Source organism: Mustela nivalis, assembly GCF_964662115.1.
Source record: "Mustela nivalis genome assembly, chromosome: 17".
Classification (NCBI taxonomy): domain Eukaryota; kingdom Metazoa; phylum Chordata; class Mammalia; order Carnivora; family Mustelidae; genus Mustela; species Mustela nivalis.
This window is the reverse complement of record NC_139036.1, coordinates 46,894,876-46,912,611: the sequence shown is the minus strand read 5'-3', so window position 1 is coordinate 46,912,611 and position 17,736 is coordinate 46,894,876. Positions and strand designations below refer to the sequence as shown.

Below are 17,736 nucleotides of genomic sequence, written 5' to 3'. Positions count from 1 at the left end.
TTGACTAACTGCCTTGTAAACCCAAGAACTTGCAGAGGGGCATGGAAAATACTGGAACTCTTGTCCCAAACTCCACGTGTGCTGATGCTGCTTATGCGCAGAAGGAATGTGAGATTATTCAAACCAATTAGCAACCTGGTTCAAAATGGGAATTTTTAAAAAATACTCATTGGGACCTCAACCCATATTAGCACTCCAGCTACCATCTTCCTGTGATTTTATCATCCAGCACAGTGGTGCATAGCACACAGCAAAGAAAACAGGTATACTTAGCCTGGATGCCTGGAACCTTTTTGGAAGGCCATGTGAGCTGCTAATAAACCACCTCAGGATATACAGAAACAAAATGGGCTGTGATTCAATCTTGGAAGTACAGTTGGGGAGAGGGCTTTTGTGTGTCCCAAATGCAGATGGTTCTTGACAATGTTAGCAACATGCCCAACCCAACATCTATGAACGGCAAACTAGACACTTCTTAGCGAAAGGACACACTCCCTTATAGACTCTGCATTGCAGGTGTCACAGGTACTCATTCATGGTGATAACGACTTTGCAAATTAGGTATTATTATTTCATTTACTAGGTGGGGAAACTGAGGCTTCAAGAGGTGAAGTGATCTTCCCGAGCTCACACAGCTCCAAGGTCCCAGAGCCAGGTTCCAAATCCAGTTCTTCTCTGACCACCTGGGCCCAGTCTCTTAACTGCCTTCCCCACTGCTGGGCCCTTTGAGCATTCTTTATGCAGAAGCTGTTTTCCTGTTTAAAAAAAAAATTAATTATTGAAAAGCTTTTACACCTTTCAGCAACCCTGGCATCACAGATTTTATCAAGGAAGAGGAGGCCAAACCTGGGGAGACTGACAGTCAGCCCAGAAATGCAGAACCCAAGAGTGCCGGGGGACAGAAGCAGACTGAAGGCACAGGCCCTCAGAGGACCAGGTAAGGACTCGTGGCTCATGCATCTTGGTCCTTGGAGAGAATTGACTTGAACTGTTACCTGGTGAATTCTGTATGGTTTTTAGACACGTGTGCTTTTATGTGGAGGAGAGTGTACCTTAAAATGAAATGCTTAAAAGGTTTTGAAAGCAAACCATTAGTTCTAGTTCCTTCTTCAAGAGGAAGAAGGCTGCCAGGAAAAGGTAGAGAAGGTAGGTAGTTTGTTTTTATTCCTTCTCCAATTTATTCCATTAAGCGTGAATGTGCATCGTTTTAAGTGGAGGGCAGCCATTTGGCCTCTGGAAAGGGCATCTGGGTGGCAGGTGGTGGGGTTGGGGTGGGGAACGAGGGTGGAGAAGCAGTGTGCAACTCTGGGGATATCTCACCTGGCCCAGGAGGGATGGATGGGTGTCTGCGGGTGGCAGGCTGCTCACGTCCCACAGGGATCTTCTCACTTCTGATCCAGGGTTTCAGGATCTCAGTGTGTAAGAAAAAACATCGAAATAAATATATGCTTTATTTCCAAACACTGGTGCATACCCCCTTTTTCAGGCCTGAGCTTCCTAAGCCATGCTGCTCCACTGACCACATTCCCCTCCCCTGTGGTGGCAGAAGACATAGGACCCAAGGAGTCTCCATGGCACTCAAAGAAAGTGACACTGGACAGCCAACCTTGCCGTGGACCTAGTCATCCCCTTGGAGAAACCACTGAGCATCCCACTTCACCATGCAATGAATGCAGTTGGCTGTATTTTAACATGTGATCTATGCTTTGGTGGACACCTGTAAATATAGGACACCGTAGTGGCTTGGATGGCTTGGAAGTAGGGTCAATGAGAGCATACGTGAATCTATAGCAACCGGATGTCACAGGCTCCTAGTGATCTAACACCTCCTGTTGAGAAGAGAAAACCTGTCTTCTAATTCCTCCAACGTCGTCTTTCTCCTAGCCTTGGAGCCAAGGGCTGATCAAGCAGACACTCTGGATTATAGTTCCCTTGTCTAAAATTCAAGATAATAAAATCTACTTCACTGTAATGCTGTAATAACTAAAGGAAATAATGTATTGATCAGCTCTAGTGGGCACAAATTATTATTAGTTTCTCTCCTGCCATCTCCCCAGTGACCTTAGTAAACCCCTGAATATTATCTGAAAGATGAGGTTCCCCATGCATAGAACATTTCTGAACCCATGAGGTTTCCATACAGTCTTCCGCCTGTACCCAGAAGACATCTTCTGTTATCCTGAAATTCACTGAGAATTTGTCCCAATTTTCTGGTATATATTCAGTTTTCTCTTACGTAAGGATAAGGGCTCCTTGTCTTCCCCCAATTTTTTCCTCGTAGTCTCTAATTTTTCCTCTCACATGCTAAAGTGGTTTGCATAAATCGGAGTAGGAGCCAGATGTTTGAATTGTATCGGGGAGAGATTTGAAGCAAATGTGGCAAAGAGGTAATATATAGAAAGCTCTTACAAATCAATAAGAAAAAACATGAGTCCCTAATAGAAAAATGGGAAGAGGCATAGCAGATAATTTCATAATAACCTAATAAACATTTGGACAAAAAAAAAAAAAAAAAACCCCCAAAACCAAAACAAGTTGAATCTCACTAAGTAATACATGGGAATTTGCACGAGAGCAATCTGGCCTCCCAAACTGGCTAAGGTTTTTAAAATAATACTCAATACTGGTAGTGAAATGAGTAGCATTTCCTGGGCACTGTTGTGTCAGATGCTATGCCAAGCCCTCGGCATGAGTTGCTGGTGACACAGCTATGAGAGATAGGTTCATATCCTACCTATAGGGTAATTACAAACCGGAATTACGCAACATCTGTGAAGTCTTTAGAAGGGTCAAATCTTTGATGTAGCAATTCCACGCCTACAAATCTGGTCTAATGAGACACACAGTGGAAGTTGTATGAGCAAGGACATTTATCTTGGGGTAATTTGTAACGGCAAAAACCATGAAACAACTTACATACCCAGGAATAGGAGAAGAGTTAAATTATGATATATTTATGTAATGTATCTTAACCTGTACTTAATATCCTGTTCTCAAAGAATAATTGAATTTAATGGCAGGAGATCATGCTCACAATAAAAAGTTTTAGGGAAAGAAAGCAGGACATAAAGTTGGATGTACCCAAATATTCCAATTTTGGTTTTTTGAAGAGGTAAGGCTAGGTAAGAGAGCTCGGAGTTGTAAATCCAGTGCCATCAGGGAACAGACAGATGTGGCAGGAGAAACACAGAACCAGGGCTGTGGGGCCTGAGGTAAACCAGAACATACAGCCTCCACGTGAAAGTGGTTGCCTCAGTGTTCAAAGGTTGAACCAAAGCCCTACATAGGATGAAAATAACCCGGGGGTCTTGAGTTGGCAACCCGCCCCTGACTTCCTGAACAGGAGCAATGGCTATCTGAGTTTTGGACTATGGCTGATTTTGTTTTCTTCATCTTCTGAAAGTTCCAATATTTCTTCAAATGAAGAGCGACTACTTGTATAACCAGAGGAAAAAGTTCAAAGCCTATAGCTCTTGGAATGTAGGAAAACTACTGGCTGGTCAAGCACATAAAGTTTAGATCGGACAGAGCCAGAGGGCAGACAGGGGCCTTTTCTGGCTTCATCTCGTTGCCTCTAGAACATTCCGTCACACCTCGTTGAACTCCCAGATGTGGGAGGCGCCCCCACTTCTAAGTTGAAGTCCACACGGGGTCCCAGATGCATTCGGCAGAATCTGTAGGGTCTGGTCTATGAATAGTACATCCCAGCATACCGAAGGGGGTGTTTCATCCGAGCCCCAGAGCTATGAGATCTGCTCCCTCTCAGGTAGACATAAGAAATCAGGTTAAAATAGAGTAAATATACAATGGTGCCACCTGCCACCTTTAGGGGAAACACGTCAGGAAAGGGTGATTGGACCTTTCAAGAGAAGGCGGTGGTGGTGGCAAAGAGGGTGAAGGTGCGTTCCTGGGCTGTGCTGGGACCCGCAGGCATCATCCTACTGTGTTCTGAAGCCAGTGTCCCTGGGTGGCACCCCCATAGCTTCCTTGAAAAAATTGTGGTTCCCGCTGAATGTCCAGTTCCCCGTTTCAGAAGCTGCCCTAATGGCTCATTTTGCGTTGGTGTCTCCTGAAGTCCAGATTAAACTGGCTCCGGGCAGAGGGGCTGCTACCTGTTCAGGGACAGACCAGAAGATTTGGGTCCCAGCACTGGTGAGCTGATCTCCAAGGCCCTTCATCAAATTCAAAATGAAAAGGAATCAACCAGAGCCTGTGTTTCCAAATCTCCTGTTATCACTTTTTCCACCTGCCCTAAACTATCCAGAGAATTCAGTGGGTCACACAGAAGCATGTGTCCCTCAGACCACGATCCAAACCAGCTCCACTCCTGTACGAGCTGCTCAGAGCTCCCTGGAATTGCTGATTCATCTCTTACTGGGGTTTCGAAAACCCACGAGGGGCCCGATAGGAGAGCTTAACTGATTTCTGGAAGAGCTGATGAGTAAAAACGCGCACCGTGTCGCTGAGTGTCCCATGCAGTTAACAATAAAAGAGGCTTACAGAGTATTAGGACGTTAGAAGCTGGTGCTCCCCGGGAGGCCCTCAATTAAAGTGAGTCAGTATTGACTTGGCCCTTGGCTCGGCCAGATGCTCTGAGGATTTGCAAATCAAATCCTTGCCTGAGCTAGTACGGGCACAGGCCTTCCCAAGCTGGTGGAGTCCTGTCCCCTCTGTGGGGTGAGTGGCTTTAGAAGCTGAACGACAAGGACAGCAGTGCCTCGTTAGATGCTGCAGGACGTCATGAGGGGACCCGGGCAGGAAGGCCGACGCCAGGAGGGAACAGAGAGAAAAACAAAGAGAAATGGAATCAGAGAAGGACTTACAGTGTCCTATCCACATCGAGAGGGTAAAAAACCGTGAACAGCACACACAGCATCACAATGAATTAAATGGATTCTCATTTTCATGAGGAAATGGAAAGGTCACCCAGTTTCTTAAGGGGGGACTCAGGGTAGGGACTGAGAACACCATAGCGTCAGGCAGGCTTGAGTTCAAGTGATCGCACCATCATTTACTAGAAATACGATCTCCAGGAGCCTTGGTGCCCTTGATTATAGTGTGGTGTGATTGTGGTACCTGTTTCATAGGGTTGTGAGGCCCAAATGTGTGTATGTAATGCAGTTAGTATAGTGCCTGGCCCATTCTGTACACACTCTCAGTAGTGCTTAATCATTATTTTTATAAGGCAGGTTTTGACCACGTGACTTCACCGCTATTAATTCCTACTCATTTGGGCTCTTTGCCTCCTCCTTCCTGTACATCTCTTAATACTTTAGAATCAGGGGGTAGAGGGAAGAATTCTCTCATACGAAGAGGTTATAGATCGACTGGAGGCCAATGACAAAGACAAGGTAATGATCTCATGAGAGAGTTATAATTTTTATCACACTAAGCAGTAAATATAACCAAAATCATCAGGGTAACTGGACACCAGCTTCTAGAGCCTCCCCCCCATCTGCCAAGGTAGATTATATTTTCCTTAAGATTTTGCAAAGCTGTGTGTGAAGCAGGAGTGTCGTAAATGTACGCTGAATGAAACCAGATGAGGAGGCACTGGTGGTTTTCATGGAGGGCTGGTTTTCCTTCTCCATAAATACTGGAATGAAAACCGTCATTCGAGAGACTTCCCCATTACCAGCCCTGGCTGACCTGGACTGGACAGTCTTCCCAAAAGCTTCCACAGAAATAATCTGTATCCTCAGGGTCACCCCGTCTCCCCAGAACCAGCCCAAGCTCCACAAATGTACAAAAGAAGCAGTGAAAGAAAGCAAATTCTACTGTTGTCCTTTTGTACATCCAGCCGTCTTAACCAAGCATATTTTCTTCTCTAGGCTTCTTTGTTGACTTGAGGGATTCTCAGTGTTGGTGTTAAGGGTCTTTCATCCATGAGCACCTATAGTAAAACAACAAACTTGTCTTTTCTGCATGCAGATCCAGTAGTTCAACAAGAGGGCCCAATGTGGACAAGTGACACTAAGCTGAAGAGGTCAACTCGAGAGAGAAGAAACTTCGTCTCATCCTCACAGTTAATGACCACAACGGAGAATACCCCTGAGAGAGCCAAAAAAGGAGACCCAAGTGCTCTTTCCCAGAATGAGCTATATCCAGGCCTACGTCAGGCCTTCCAAGGAACAAACAGTCCTCAAATGTTGAGTGAGTCCTTGGGGCCACCACTCATAACCACCAACCCGGGAGGACCAAGAAGGGCACCATTTAGGTTCAGAGACGAAGATTTTTATTCCATTTTATCATTAAACCCTGGCGGAGATGGTGATGACACTGAGGAAGAGACTCTTATCGAGGAAGAACTTTTGTTGGCTGGTATGCACCCAACTCGTTCTCCTTCCAATCACAAGAGAAGTCGATTTCTTGGGATATCGGCCACTCAGACCAAAAATAAAAATTTTGAAGAAAACCCTGAAAATTGGAGAGCTAATTCTGTAAGAAGAAATGAGTCCAGTTATGGCTCCTTAAGAATAAGCAATGCAATGGAGCCCGTGACCAAACCTCCGCCTCTTGGGCCAAGGGTGTTTCAAGACCCCGAGCTACCTCCTGGAGGATCTCCTAAAGAGAATGACAGTGGTGACAGTAAACATGAGAACAGCACTTTTCCTTCATGGGACACCAAATCTAGTCTGGATGGTGACCTCAGTGCTGAAAATGTATTTAGAGATTGTATTTCAATGGAAGACAGGTCTGGTACCCATGATTATGAAAGAGATTGGCATGCCTATCTAAACAGCTCTAGTAATTCTCTTGACTATTTTCTTTCTGGTAGATCAACAGCTCCAAGATCACCAGCGAGTTCATCTTACAACACTCCTGGATCATTAATGCATTCTGCTGCGAGAGGAGATACTCCAGTAGACTCGTCAATGTCATCTACCTTAGTTCAGAGTGCAGACTCAGAGGGAAACTCAAGGTTTAGTGTTCGTCGACCACTGTCCCCTATTAGAAATAGGAATCTATTTGTCAGTGCTGAAAACCATAGTTATTTTCCAGTAAACAGTGCACATGAATTTGACGTCAGGCGAGAAGAAGATGTTACTTTAACAAGCCCATCGCAGGGGGCTCCATTATACACAGAAGACCTCTCACTAAATCCTGAAAGCAACTTGTCCTTGGTGGAGTCTTCCAGCTCCTCTCCATCAAGAATGAACATACAAGGCCATTTGCATGTGCCTGGGTCCCTGCAAGAAAACATACCCTTTACTTTCTTTGCAGTCTCTGATTCCCCAAATCAAAATGATAATGGAAACGGACTGGCAGTCTCTGCTTTCACAGATGAAAAGGAAGCCATTACGATAAAGGCAGACCCTGAGAAACTCAAGAAATTACAGGAAAGGTGAGGAATTTTCATAATTGGATGTACACACTTTTAAAAAAAAATTCTGTGCTTCCCAGGTAGAAATAACCAGTGCCTTCATTAGAGCGTCATGGGAATTTTAAACTCATAGACAGGCAATTCTTTGGCATTTTAATGTGGCTTATATCGAGGAAATTGTCTATTTTGCTGCTCTTAAGATACATGTATCTATGAGGAAATGTTTGGTCTTCTAGCTCAATCTCTTCAGTATTCCTGAAGTGTTTTTTCCTTGAATACTGTTACTATAACTTTAAGGAAGGCAAGTTTGCTAGACGTAAGGGGTTTTGAACTGCTGTGTAGAGCTAGCATTTCTCACCAGCCATTAGGAACCAGGATTTTTTTTTTTTTTCATTTTAACAGTTTTTATTTCAAGTCACATAGAAGATTACTTTACTCTCGGAGCTTCTCAATTGTTTCTTCCTTGTATTTGCCCTTTTCCTTTCCTACTTGGCTAGATTTGGCTTTCTGTTCAAGGATCTTTTCTTTCTTTTTTTTTTTTTTTTGACAGAGATCACAAGTAGGCAGAGAGGCAGAGAGAGAGGGAGAAGCAGGCACCCTGCTGAGCAGAGAGCCTGACGCAGGACTCGATCCTGGGACCCGGGGTCATGACCTGAGCCGAAGGCAGAGGTTTAACCCACTGAGCCACCCAGGCGCCCCTGGTTCAAGGATCTTTTTGCCGGCTTTGTCCAGTTTTAGACTAAGGATAACCACCTTGCGAGGGGGAATGCCCCATGGACGGTTGTGCCGTTCGCCCTCTCTCGCTGCACTCGTGCAATGTAGATGACGTACTTCTTCCTGTAAACCTGGGCGACCTTGCCAATCTGTTGACCTTTGCAGTGTCCTTGCACAACCTGCACTTCATCATCCTTTCGGATGGGCATGGACCGAACATGTCTTAGCTCTTTGGAAAGAGGGGAAGACATGATCTTCCTGTGAATGTGGGAAGGTGCATCGAAATGCCATTTCCGGTTCTTGCTCCAGTCAGAAGTCACAAAGGGATCAAACTTCATTGTGGCCCCAAGCGCTTCAGCAATGGCCGCAGGAGAAAAGAGATCCACACGTTATTTCCGGTTCTGTAAGTTCAGGAACCAGGATTTTTTTATAAAAAAAAGGTTGCTATCTCCCCAGAGAGTGAACCACTCTGCACTTGAAATTCACCAGCTCTCTCTCATGGGACTTTGCACAAATCCAACCAACAGCTCTAGAATTTGAATCTTTCCAACCAAAAGTCTGGTTCCAGCCAGTTACCATGGTTACCTGGGTTCTCTGCAGGGTTGCACTGGGGTAACCCTGCTTCCATTTCCTGTGTTCTTTCTCATGCATGGGAGAGACAGAAGGTCTTTATTATGGATTACTCTTATCTTTGATCTTCACTGTCTTGTAAGATGATTTGGGGATATTTCACAGCTACGAAATTTGATACCTTTTAGAGCCATCATTAAATATCATGTCAGGATTCCGCCGTTTCCTTTATGACAGGTGTCACCACACCCTAATGTTGGCTTACTGATCTGGAAATGGCTTCTTTGAATGCAAGCCTTCTTTGTGTGTGTTAGTACAGCTCATTTGGGCCATTAATTATCCAACTGATACTCATTTGCACGTGGGAAAATTCCATGGCAGTGAATGAGAGTGTAGGAGGATAAGACAGGTCACAGGATGGAGCCCGTCTACTCCTCTAGGTCTGTTATCCAGCTACAGAAATGAGTAATTTTCCTGTTGGCGGGACCTTTGCTTTTCCGTATTATGGACGCCACCAGCACACTGACCCATGGTTAAGGGCCAAAAAGCCTCACACACACCCTTCTACACCTCCCCAGAAATACACCTTCAGACCCACTTGTCAGAGGAGTCTAGGCTTCTACCAGCCCAAAGTGATGTCTTTGGGCTCAAAATGATTTCTTTGAAAATGGCATCCATGTCTCGGTGTGGCAATGCATTAAACAGCTATGACTTGTACTTGATCAGACACCTTCTTTTTTTTCCTGTATATCATAAACCTTACGCTTTACTTATTATCACAAAAATGTTCATTTTAGGAAATAGGAAAATAAAAACTTCAAAGAAAAATCACCTGTAATCCTCTAATCCAGAGATAAGTACTACAAAAAAACTTTGCTTCCTGTCTCTAATCTTTGCATATAAATGCAATTCTTAGTATACTTTGGCTCATATTTTATAATATGCCTCATTTTTAATATTTCAAGCTCATTTCTCAATGCCACTTATACTCTCTAAAAATTTCCCCTTGGTTAGTTACTTTAATGCATACAAATAATTAAGGAATTCGAAATAAAACAAAACCCAAATATCCTGGTGCCTGCCTTCCAGCTAACAGAAATTTACTTGAACTCCTGAGCCCCTCACCCACCCAGCTCATCTTCCTCCCTCTTCTACACCCTCCCAACCCCATCTGCCCGCCCCAGGAAACCATCCTTGCATTGCATTTATCATTCCTTTGCTTTCAATTTTTAAAAAATTTTTAATTTGTTTAAGTAATCTGTACATTCAATGAGGGATTCAAACTCACAACCCTAAACAATATTTTGTGCACATTTTTTAATTCTGTAGAAATGCATTACTTCTGAACCCTATAGAAATGGAATATCTATTCCCCTGTGACTTGCATTTCCCGGAGCACTGTTAGCGGAAGGCATCCTTGTTGATATTTTTGGCTTTACTCTGTTCGCGTTCACGACACAAGGTATTCGGTTACCTGAATATACCACAATTTGGCTGTTTTCCTGTTGATGGGCATTGGGGTTCTCTATTGTGTTCTGCAAACAGGGTCACATAAATGTTCTTGTAAAATATCTCCTGGTGCCCATGGGAAGAATTCTCTGGGATATTTATCTAGGGGTGGAACTGCTGAGCTAGAGGTTAGCACACCTTCCCCATCATAAATAATGGCTGTGGGGCACCTGGGTGGCTCAGTGGGTTGAAGCCTTTGCCTTCAGCTCAGGTCATGATCCCAGAGTCCTGGGATCAAGCCCCACATCAGGTTCTCCGCTCAGCAGGGAGCCTGTTTCCCTGGCTCTCTCTCTACCTGCCTCTCTGCCTACTTGTGATCTGTCAAAAAAATAAATGAAATCTTTAAAAAAAAAAAATGGCTGCTTACTGTCTCACTAGTAATGTCTTATCATTGTGCTTCCTTGCCAGCCCTTACATAGATTGACTTTTCAAAATGTTGCCTCACTAATGGGAATAAAATGATATTGTGGCTTTAATTTACATTGAATCTCATTGACTGTTAATGAGGTTAGGCATTTTATGTGCTCTTTTAAATGTCAAATGACCATTTGTGTTCCTCTTCTGCAAAATACTTATATTTTGTGCCCATTTTGCCTTTAGACTATTTCTCTTTTATTTTAGGAACCCCTTTTATGTTCTGGCCACTGTTCTAATCCTTTAACAGTCCTGTGTTGAAAATATCTTTTCCCAATTTTTAGCTTGTCTTATCTTTTAATGACAATGAATTCTTAATTTTCATGAAGCAAATGGACCCATCTTCTTTATGGATTGCGATTTGTAACTTCTGGTCTTGATGAAGAAATCTTTTGCAACCTGCGGTCATTATGAGATGCTTCCTATTTTCTTCTAAAATCTCTGCAATTTTGGGATACTTGGGTGGCTCAGTCATTAAGTGTCTGCCTTCAGCTCAGGTCATGATCTTAGGGTCCTGGGGTCAAGCCCTGCATTGGGCTCTCTACTCAGCGGGAAGCCTGCTTCTCCCTCTCCCAATCCCCTTGCTTGCATTCCCTCTCTCACTGTCTCTCTCTGTATATCAAATAAATAAATAAAACTTTAAAAAATAGGGGTGCCTGTGTGGCTCAGTGGGTTGAGCTGCTGCCTTCAGCTCAGGTCATGATCTCAGGGTCCTGGGATCGAGTCCCGCATCGGGCTCTCTGCTCAGCAGGGAGCCTGCTTCTCTCTCTCTCTCTCTCTCTGCCTGCCTCTCCGTCTACTTGTGATCTCTCTCTGTCAAATAAATAAATAAAATCTTTTAAAAAAATAAAATATCTACAGTTTAACGCTGCACATTTAGCACTTAGTGTGAAATGGATTTTGGACTTCTATGTGAAGTGAGGTTTAATATGCAGTGTGAGGTATGCTTCATGAATGTCCAGCTGTTGCAGGATCTTTCCGGGCTAAACTGAAGAGCCACATCTGTCATATAACGGAACTATGAATGTCCGAGGCTGTTTCAGAGCTCTCTATTCTGGTTTTTTTCCCCCCCAATCCGATACCACAGCATCCTAATATCTGTAACTTTTATAAGTTTTGGTAACCAGTGGTGCAAAGCCTCCCTCCCCATTTTTTTGTTCCTTCAGAGTCCTTGACTATATACCTTTCAAAGTCAGCCTGTTGGGATTTTCATTGAAACTGCATTGAATCTACAGATTATTTTGGGGAGAACTGACATCTTGGAGATATTGAGTCTTTGAAAAATATGGTATAGATCTTCTTTTGTTTGTGCCCATAATGGAAAACTATAATTCTGTTTCTTTTTAGCGACTTCCCTTTCCTGTGGGGAGGAAAGTCTCTGAAGAAACTGAGCACATATGTCTGTCTCCAGAACAATGCCCATTTCTTCCTCTTCTTTGATTTCAGTCTCTAGCCAGTTTCCTTTCCTTGACCAGACAGCCCCTAGTCCATGAGGATGCTAAAGAACAAGTCTTAGGCTTCTTAGAGCCTCCCTACGTGAACATCAACTGGCTAGTCTCACTCATCATTTATTGGACAAAAACGTACTTGCTTCCATTTTCCCAATTCCATCTGCATCAGATTCCAGCAGCTTACATTCTGGAATGTCGGCATAATTTCTTGGCCAAGTGTTGTGCTATTAGTGAGTTCATGTCCAGGTTCACTGATTCATCATCATCCCAACCAACATCTATTGAGCGATCTCTGTCTACAAATGCTTCGCCAGACACTAGATGCACTCGTGGTCTGCAGAACAGCACACCACCATCATGGGCAACATCCCGTCTGCCCATGACCCTGTCAGCTAGTCAGTGGCGGCATTATCATCACATGGCCTTATGCATGAGGGAACAGAGACCTGAGAAACTTAAATAACTTGTCCAGTGTCATCAAACTCCCAAGTTTCAGAGGCAAGCCTCAAACCCAGGCCTCCTGCCCACAGATCCCACACACTCACCAACACGGTGTACCACCAACTTCCACAGTGGCCACGACTTGGAGAGGAGCTCCCAGCCTCTTCCATGGTCTTCCTCTGTAGCCTTGTCCACCGCCTCTAGATTTCTGGCAGTCGGCTCACACGTGTCAGTAACTGCCAAGGAGTCCACTACAAGGGTCCGTGAATCTATTATAAGTCACCTGGAAGAATCTTCAGTAGGGTCAGAGAGAGCCGTGGGGGAGCCCGGGCAGCCCTGGCGGGGCCTCTCCCTTTAACATCCTGGGAAGTAGTAGTAGTAGTTGTAGTTTGTAGAAACTGCGCAGACCCCCCGGTCACCAGGGCTTGTTTTCCATTTAGTCTCCTGGAGGAGGACTCGGAGGAGGAGGAGGGAGACCTGTGTCGCATCTGTCAGATAGCCGGGGGTTCCCCAACCAACCCCCTCCTGGAGCCTTGCGGCTGTGTGGGAAGCCTGCAGTTTGTTCATCAGGATTGCCTGAAAAAGTGGCTGAAAGTGAAAATAACATCAGGTAGGTGGGGAAGGAAGAGCGGCATGAGCGCTCGCCATATAATTAACGAGGCACCACAGTGTGGGACTGGAGCCTTGATGGCAGCTCCGGGAGCAGTTGCTGGGAGACCCATGTCCCACCCCCACCCCCCCCAGCACAGGGCTCCCGTTCACAGCCCCAGTGGATAGCAGTGGGACTAAATGTTGCCTTTAAATGATGGGACAGAAATGAGTCTGAGAGAAGAATCCTGGAATCTGTGCTTGAATCCTACCCCGCCCAAGCAGAGATGCTAAGATCTCCTCCCAGGAGGAAGGAAACGAAAACAGGTCAGCAGTTGAACCTCAGCAAACACCCAGCAAGCCATGCCCGCTAATGGACACCTGGCAAAAACAGTTCCGCTTCCTTTTATTTGTGGGGGAAGGAGGGTGTCACCTAAGAAACTGAGCAAAGCTGCAATTTTGCAGTAGGGGCAGGAAAAGAGCACTGATCGGATTTTCTAGAACCGTATTAGATAAAGAGATTTCTGCATGCTGGCTTTGTCAGTTCTGGCTTTTGCAGATCTTGTAACTGGGTGTGAAGCCCCTTCTCAACTCCCTGGGGAGGTTACAACCTAAATACAGCCACATGGGTAGGTCAGCTGGCATTTTCTTGGCAGAGAACAGGGGATTTCTTTAAAATTTGGTTTTGAGGGCGCCTGGGTGGCTCAGTGGGTTAAGCCGCTGCCTTCGGCTCAGGTCATGATCTCAGAGTCCTGGGATCGAGTCCCGCATCGGGCTCTCTGCTCGGCAGGGAGCCTGCTTCCCTCTCTCTCTCTCTCTCTCTGCCTGCCTCTCTATCTACTTGTGATCTCTCTCTGTCAAATAAATAAATAAAATCTTTTTAAAAATTTAAAAAAATAAAAAATAAATAAAATTAAATTTGGTTTTGAGAAGAAGGACAACTTGAACAGAAATACAGGAAACAGCAACTCAAGAACCAAATGACAAATAACCACTGTGTCTTTCAGACACAACTCCCTGAAAACCTTTTACCCCGTAGCCAGGATCCTCTTTCTCTCCTCTTCTGTGTTCTCCTCCTTCATTATCATTCTTCCAGGCACCTGGCAGTGCTGGGGGTGGGGGGGGGGATACCCTAAGAGTCTCATCCTCTTGTGGCCATGCCCCCTCCAGAGAAAGAGGCATGAACAGTGGGACAATCAGATTAACTGTCTCCTCCCTGATCCCTTTTCCCTCCTGAGCACCTTCCCAGGCAGGAGAAACCCAGACCCACCACCCAAGTTGCTTCAACTCCTCTCCCCATAGTGAGCTGGGTACTCATTCCTTCAGACAGGGAGGAAACAAGGGGCTCTTGGCTGCTAATGACTCTGCCATGCGATCTTTTATCTTACTACAAATTTGGGCCAATTAAACATTTAGCACGGGAAAAAATTACTCGTGAAACGTGTGACAGAAACCCTGCTAAATGCTTGTCAACGCCAATGTCAGTAGGAGTGTGCTGAGTGGAATTCAGCTCGGAAGACCCAAGGGACACTCAGAAGCCTAAAGTATTAGAGAATGGCACTTTAAGAAAGAAGAAGAAGAAAAAAAACAAACAAAATGCAGACATGGGATTACCGCTTATCCTTGTCTTTTAAAGTTCTCTATTATTTACTATTTCTTTATGTCCCCAGTGAGGCAAGATAGAACTGGGGTCTAAAACTGCACAAGCCCTATCTTTACCAAATACATGCTGAAAACTCATCCGTCCTCTATTTTGCTAATGCAAATATAAACACCGGGACATCATTAGCAAAAATGCAGCCTCCAGACGAGGGGAAAAGACCGCTTATTTGCTTCAACACAGCACACAGTCCTTCCATCTTCCAGTTTTGCTTTGGGGACTAGGATAAATAGAGAAAAAGTGCTGATCTAGGATGCATGTTAAAAAAAAAAAAAGAAGAAGAAGAAGAAGAAGAAAGAAAAGAAAAAAAAAAAAAGAAAACCCACTGCAACAAAGGAAGTTTTCTCAAGTTTCTTTTCCCAGATGAGGCTGAACTTGGTCTTAGGTACTGGCCACAGATATTGCTGGGCTAGTTCCCACTCATGGCTCCTGGCTCCCTCACTTTCTTGAGTGGGCCTCACTTTCTCACCTGGGCGAGTGTAAAGGCAGATTTGTTTTTTAAAGATTTTATTTATTTGACAGACAGAGATCACAAGTAGGCAGAGAGGCAGGCAGAGAGAGAAGGGGAGGCCGGTTCCCCGCTGAGCAGGGAGCCCGATGTGGGGCTGGATCCCAGGATCCTGAGATCATGACCTGAGCCGAAGGCAGAGGCTTAAGCCACTGAGCCACCCAGGCGCCCCTAAAGGCAGATTTTTGAAACCACAGACTGAGAATAGCTTCTGCCATCAGTTGGGTCCTCCTTATTTGCTTGGATATGTGTTACGTCCGTCACAACAACACAGGCCACTATTCCCTCTTTTTGGCAAACACCTGTGTCACCAACTCTCAGCCTCCATGTAGCAATTCCAATTTTATGAACCAGTATGTTTATATTTAAACAGAAAGCAAGACCTGTTATTTAAAAGTCACGGGGATTTCGCTTATATGAAGCTTGCATAATAATGAAAATTATTATAAAGGAAATTTTCCAGATCTCAGATTCAAGGCCCTTTTCTACAGAAGAGGGCTGACTTAAAAAAATTTTTAAAAAGTCACTCATACACACGAGTTCACTCCCAAAATGTCCACACAAAGAGACCCAGAGTGTCAACATGTAAAGACCCAAAGTTTTATGTAACAAAGAATTCTTTAATTTAAGGAGCAGATCTAGGCGCTGTGAAGACCTGTGAGATGTGTAAGCAAGGCCTGCTGGTCGACCTGGATGATTTTAACGTGACTGACTTCTACCGGAAGCACCAGCAATCCCGGGTAAGAGCCACTCACACCACTTCGCCTCCCCGGCAAAGTCAGTTAGAGACACACGCAGGAAGAACAGCTTTCCCTGATAAGAGGACTGTAGATAACCTCGCATGGGATGAGTTTGGGAATGTCCCCTACGCTCACTTCTCCGAGAAGTTGTGGTACTAAGTCAGACCATGGCGGTGGTGGGGGTGGTGGAGTTCAAAAGTCTTCGCCACCTCTGGTCGAGGTCCCACTGTGATCAGGGACAAAAGTAAAAAGCCACAGAGGCTGACTGGACACAGAAACAGGAATAGTCTGGCAAGTTCCATACCCAAATTTGCTGAAGTGATTTAAGTTTAATAGCAACAAGGAAAAAAAAAATCAGGGTCTTGAAGAAAATGGTCCCCAAAGTAACTCTTGGGTAATAAGAAACTGCTTTACTCAAGGTTAATAAACAGGTCATAAGCTCCTAGTGTGTGCTTTTTAATACCCAGTGAATTAACTCTCCTGGGTGATTTGGATTGTAATTCTTTTTTTTTTTTTTAATTTGACTTATTTATTTGAGAGAGAGAGAAAGAGCAAGCAGGGGGAGAGAGAGAGGGACAAGCAAACTCGATGCTGTGCAGAGAGCCCTATATGGGGTTTGATCCCAGAACTCGAGCTGAAGGCAGATGTTTAACCAAGGGAGCCACCCAGGCGTCCCTGGATTGCAGTTCTGATGCTGTGAAAAAGTTAGTCTACCGTGGGTGGGCAGGTGATTCACGCTCAGGATAATAGCTGATTGTTCAGTTTTCAGGGAAACAATCCTACATTTCGAACTACACTGCCCAGTATGGAAGCCACAAGCCACCAGTGGCTAATGAACCAGTGGTTACTTCCACTTGAGATGTGGCATGTGGGGCGCCTGGGGGGGGGGCTCCATCATTAGGCGTCTAACTCTTGCTCTCAGCTCAAGTCTCGATCTTGGAGTCGTGAGTTCAGCCCCACACTGGGCTTCAATCAATTAAATGTCACTCTTCAGAGGAGTCATTTTGGCGTTCAGATCCTTAGCCTGCGTCCAGACCTAAAGCGTGGCTGAGTCAAAAGGCCACATGTGAGTCTGGGCAATTGTTTACAACCTTTCAAAAATCTGAAGGCTGCTAGACAGAAGATTAAACTTTCGATAAGAATGAAAGACCGGAACAGCACCAGCAAGAAGCATAATACAAGGGACAAAATGCCACACCAGCGTTGAAGAGATGGGGCATCAGGAGGTGAAAAGGAGCAAGGGAGGGGAAAAGAAAGGAAGAAAGAAATTCCTGAGAAATAAATTATATTTTGAGTCCATCCATTTTGAGGCCCGAGGGTCTTGAGCCTCTGGGTCCCCATCCCCACGCCCTGAAAGGAGAAAGAGAAGTGCTTCTGGGGTCACACCAGTGACAGGAAGTAGGCCGTGTGGGCGCCTGAGGTCAGGGTGCCAGCCGGGGCGCAGGCAGCTTCCACGTGGTCCTCTCAGAGATTATTTCAGGAAACGGAGGCTGTAGGACTTCCCGAGAAAGACACGTCCGGACAAGGCCAGGGTCCGTGGAATACTACCAGAACATCTGCAGGCCTCACGAACACGGTCCAGCCCAGGCGAACGCCTTCACTAGTGAAGATTCCTGCTGGTTCCAAGCATCTTGGCATGGCCCACCACCCTCTGTGAAGCTGCTACCACCCTGCCCTGCTGGGTTTACCGGTGGTGTCTGTAGACTCACTAACGGTAGATTTTTCCAGTTGTTCTAAAATATTTGCACTCCTGTAGCCAGAGGCTCTGCTGCCCCACCGCAGAGCACACCAGCTTTGACCACAGGGTGAACCCAGGT

At 45.1% G+C, this 17,736-nt stretch overlaps 1 protein-coding gene, 1 long non-coding RNA gene and 1 pseudogene across 4 annotated transcripts in view; 1 reads left to right on the top strand and 2 right to left on the bottom strand.

The window, feature by feature from the left end:
• Positions 1–17,736, top strand: part of MARCHF10 (membrane associated ring-CH-type finger 10) — an 84,333-nt gene that overhangs the window by 51,187 nt on the left and 15,410 nt on the right. For both annotated transcript variants that reach the window (XM_082706552.1, XM_082706553.1), the window contains 4 exons: positions 803–937; positions 5,932–7,345; positions 12,864–13,033; positions 15,810–15,919. In XM_082706552.1, coding sequence (XP_082562678.1) covers positions 803–937; positions 5,932–7,345; positions 12,864–13,033; positions 15,810–15,919 — 1,829 coding nt within the window. The remainder of the gene's footprint in view (positions 1–802; positions 938–5,931; positions 7,346–12,863; positions 13,034–15,809; positions 15,920–17,736) is intronic.
• LOC309851359 overlaps positions 535–17,736 on the bottom strand; it is a 29,014-nt gene continuing 11,812 nt past the window's right edge. Inside the window, exons 2-4 of the long non-coding RNA XR_014304741.1 lie at positions 12,528–13,011; positions 1,321–1,411; positions 535–755 (exon numbers count right to left, since the gene is read on the bottom strand). This is a non-coding gene — a long non-coding RNA (uncharacterized lncRNA). The remainder of the gene's footprint in view (positions 756–1,320; positions 1,412–12,527; positions 13,012–17,736) is intronic.
• On the bottom strand, positions 7,496–8,400 carry LOC309851427 (large ribosomal subunit protein uL24-like; annotated as a pseudogene). Its single transcript has 2 exons — positions 8,036–8,400; positions 7,496–7,843 (listed from the first exon to the last, which is right to left on the bottom strand). The product of its transcript is annotated as a large ribosomal subunit protein uL24-like (transcript).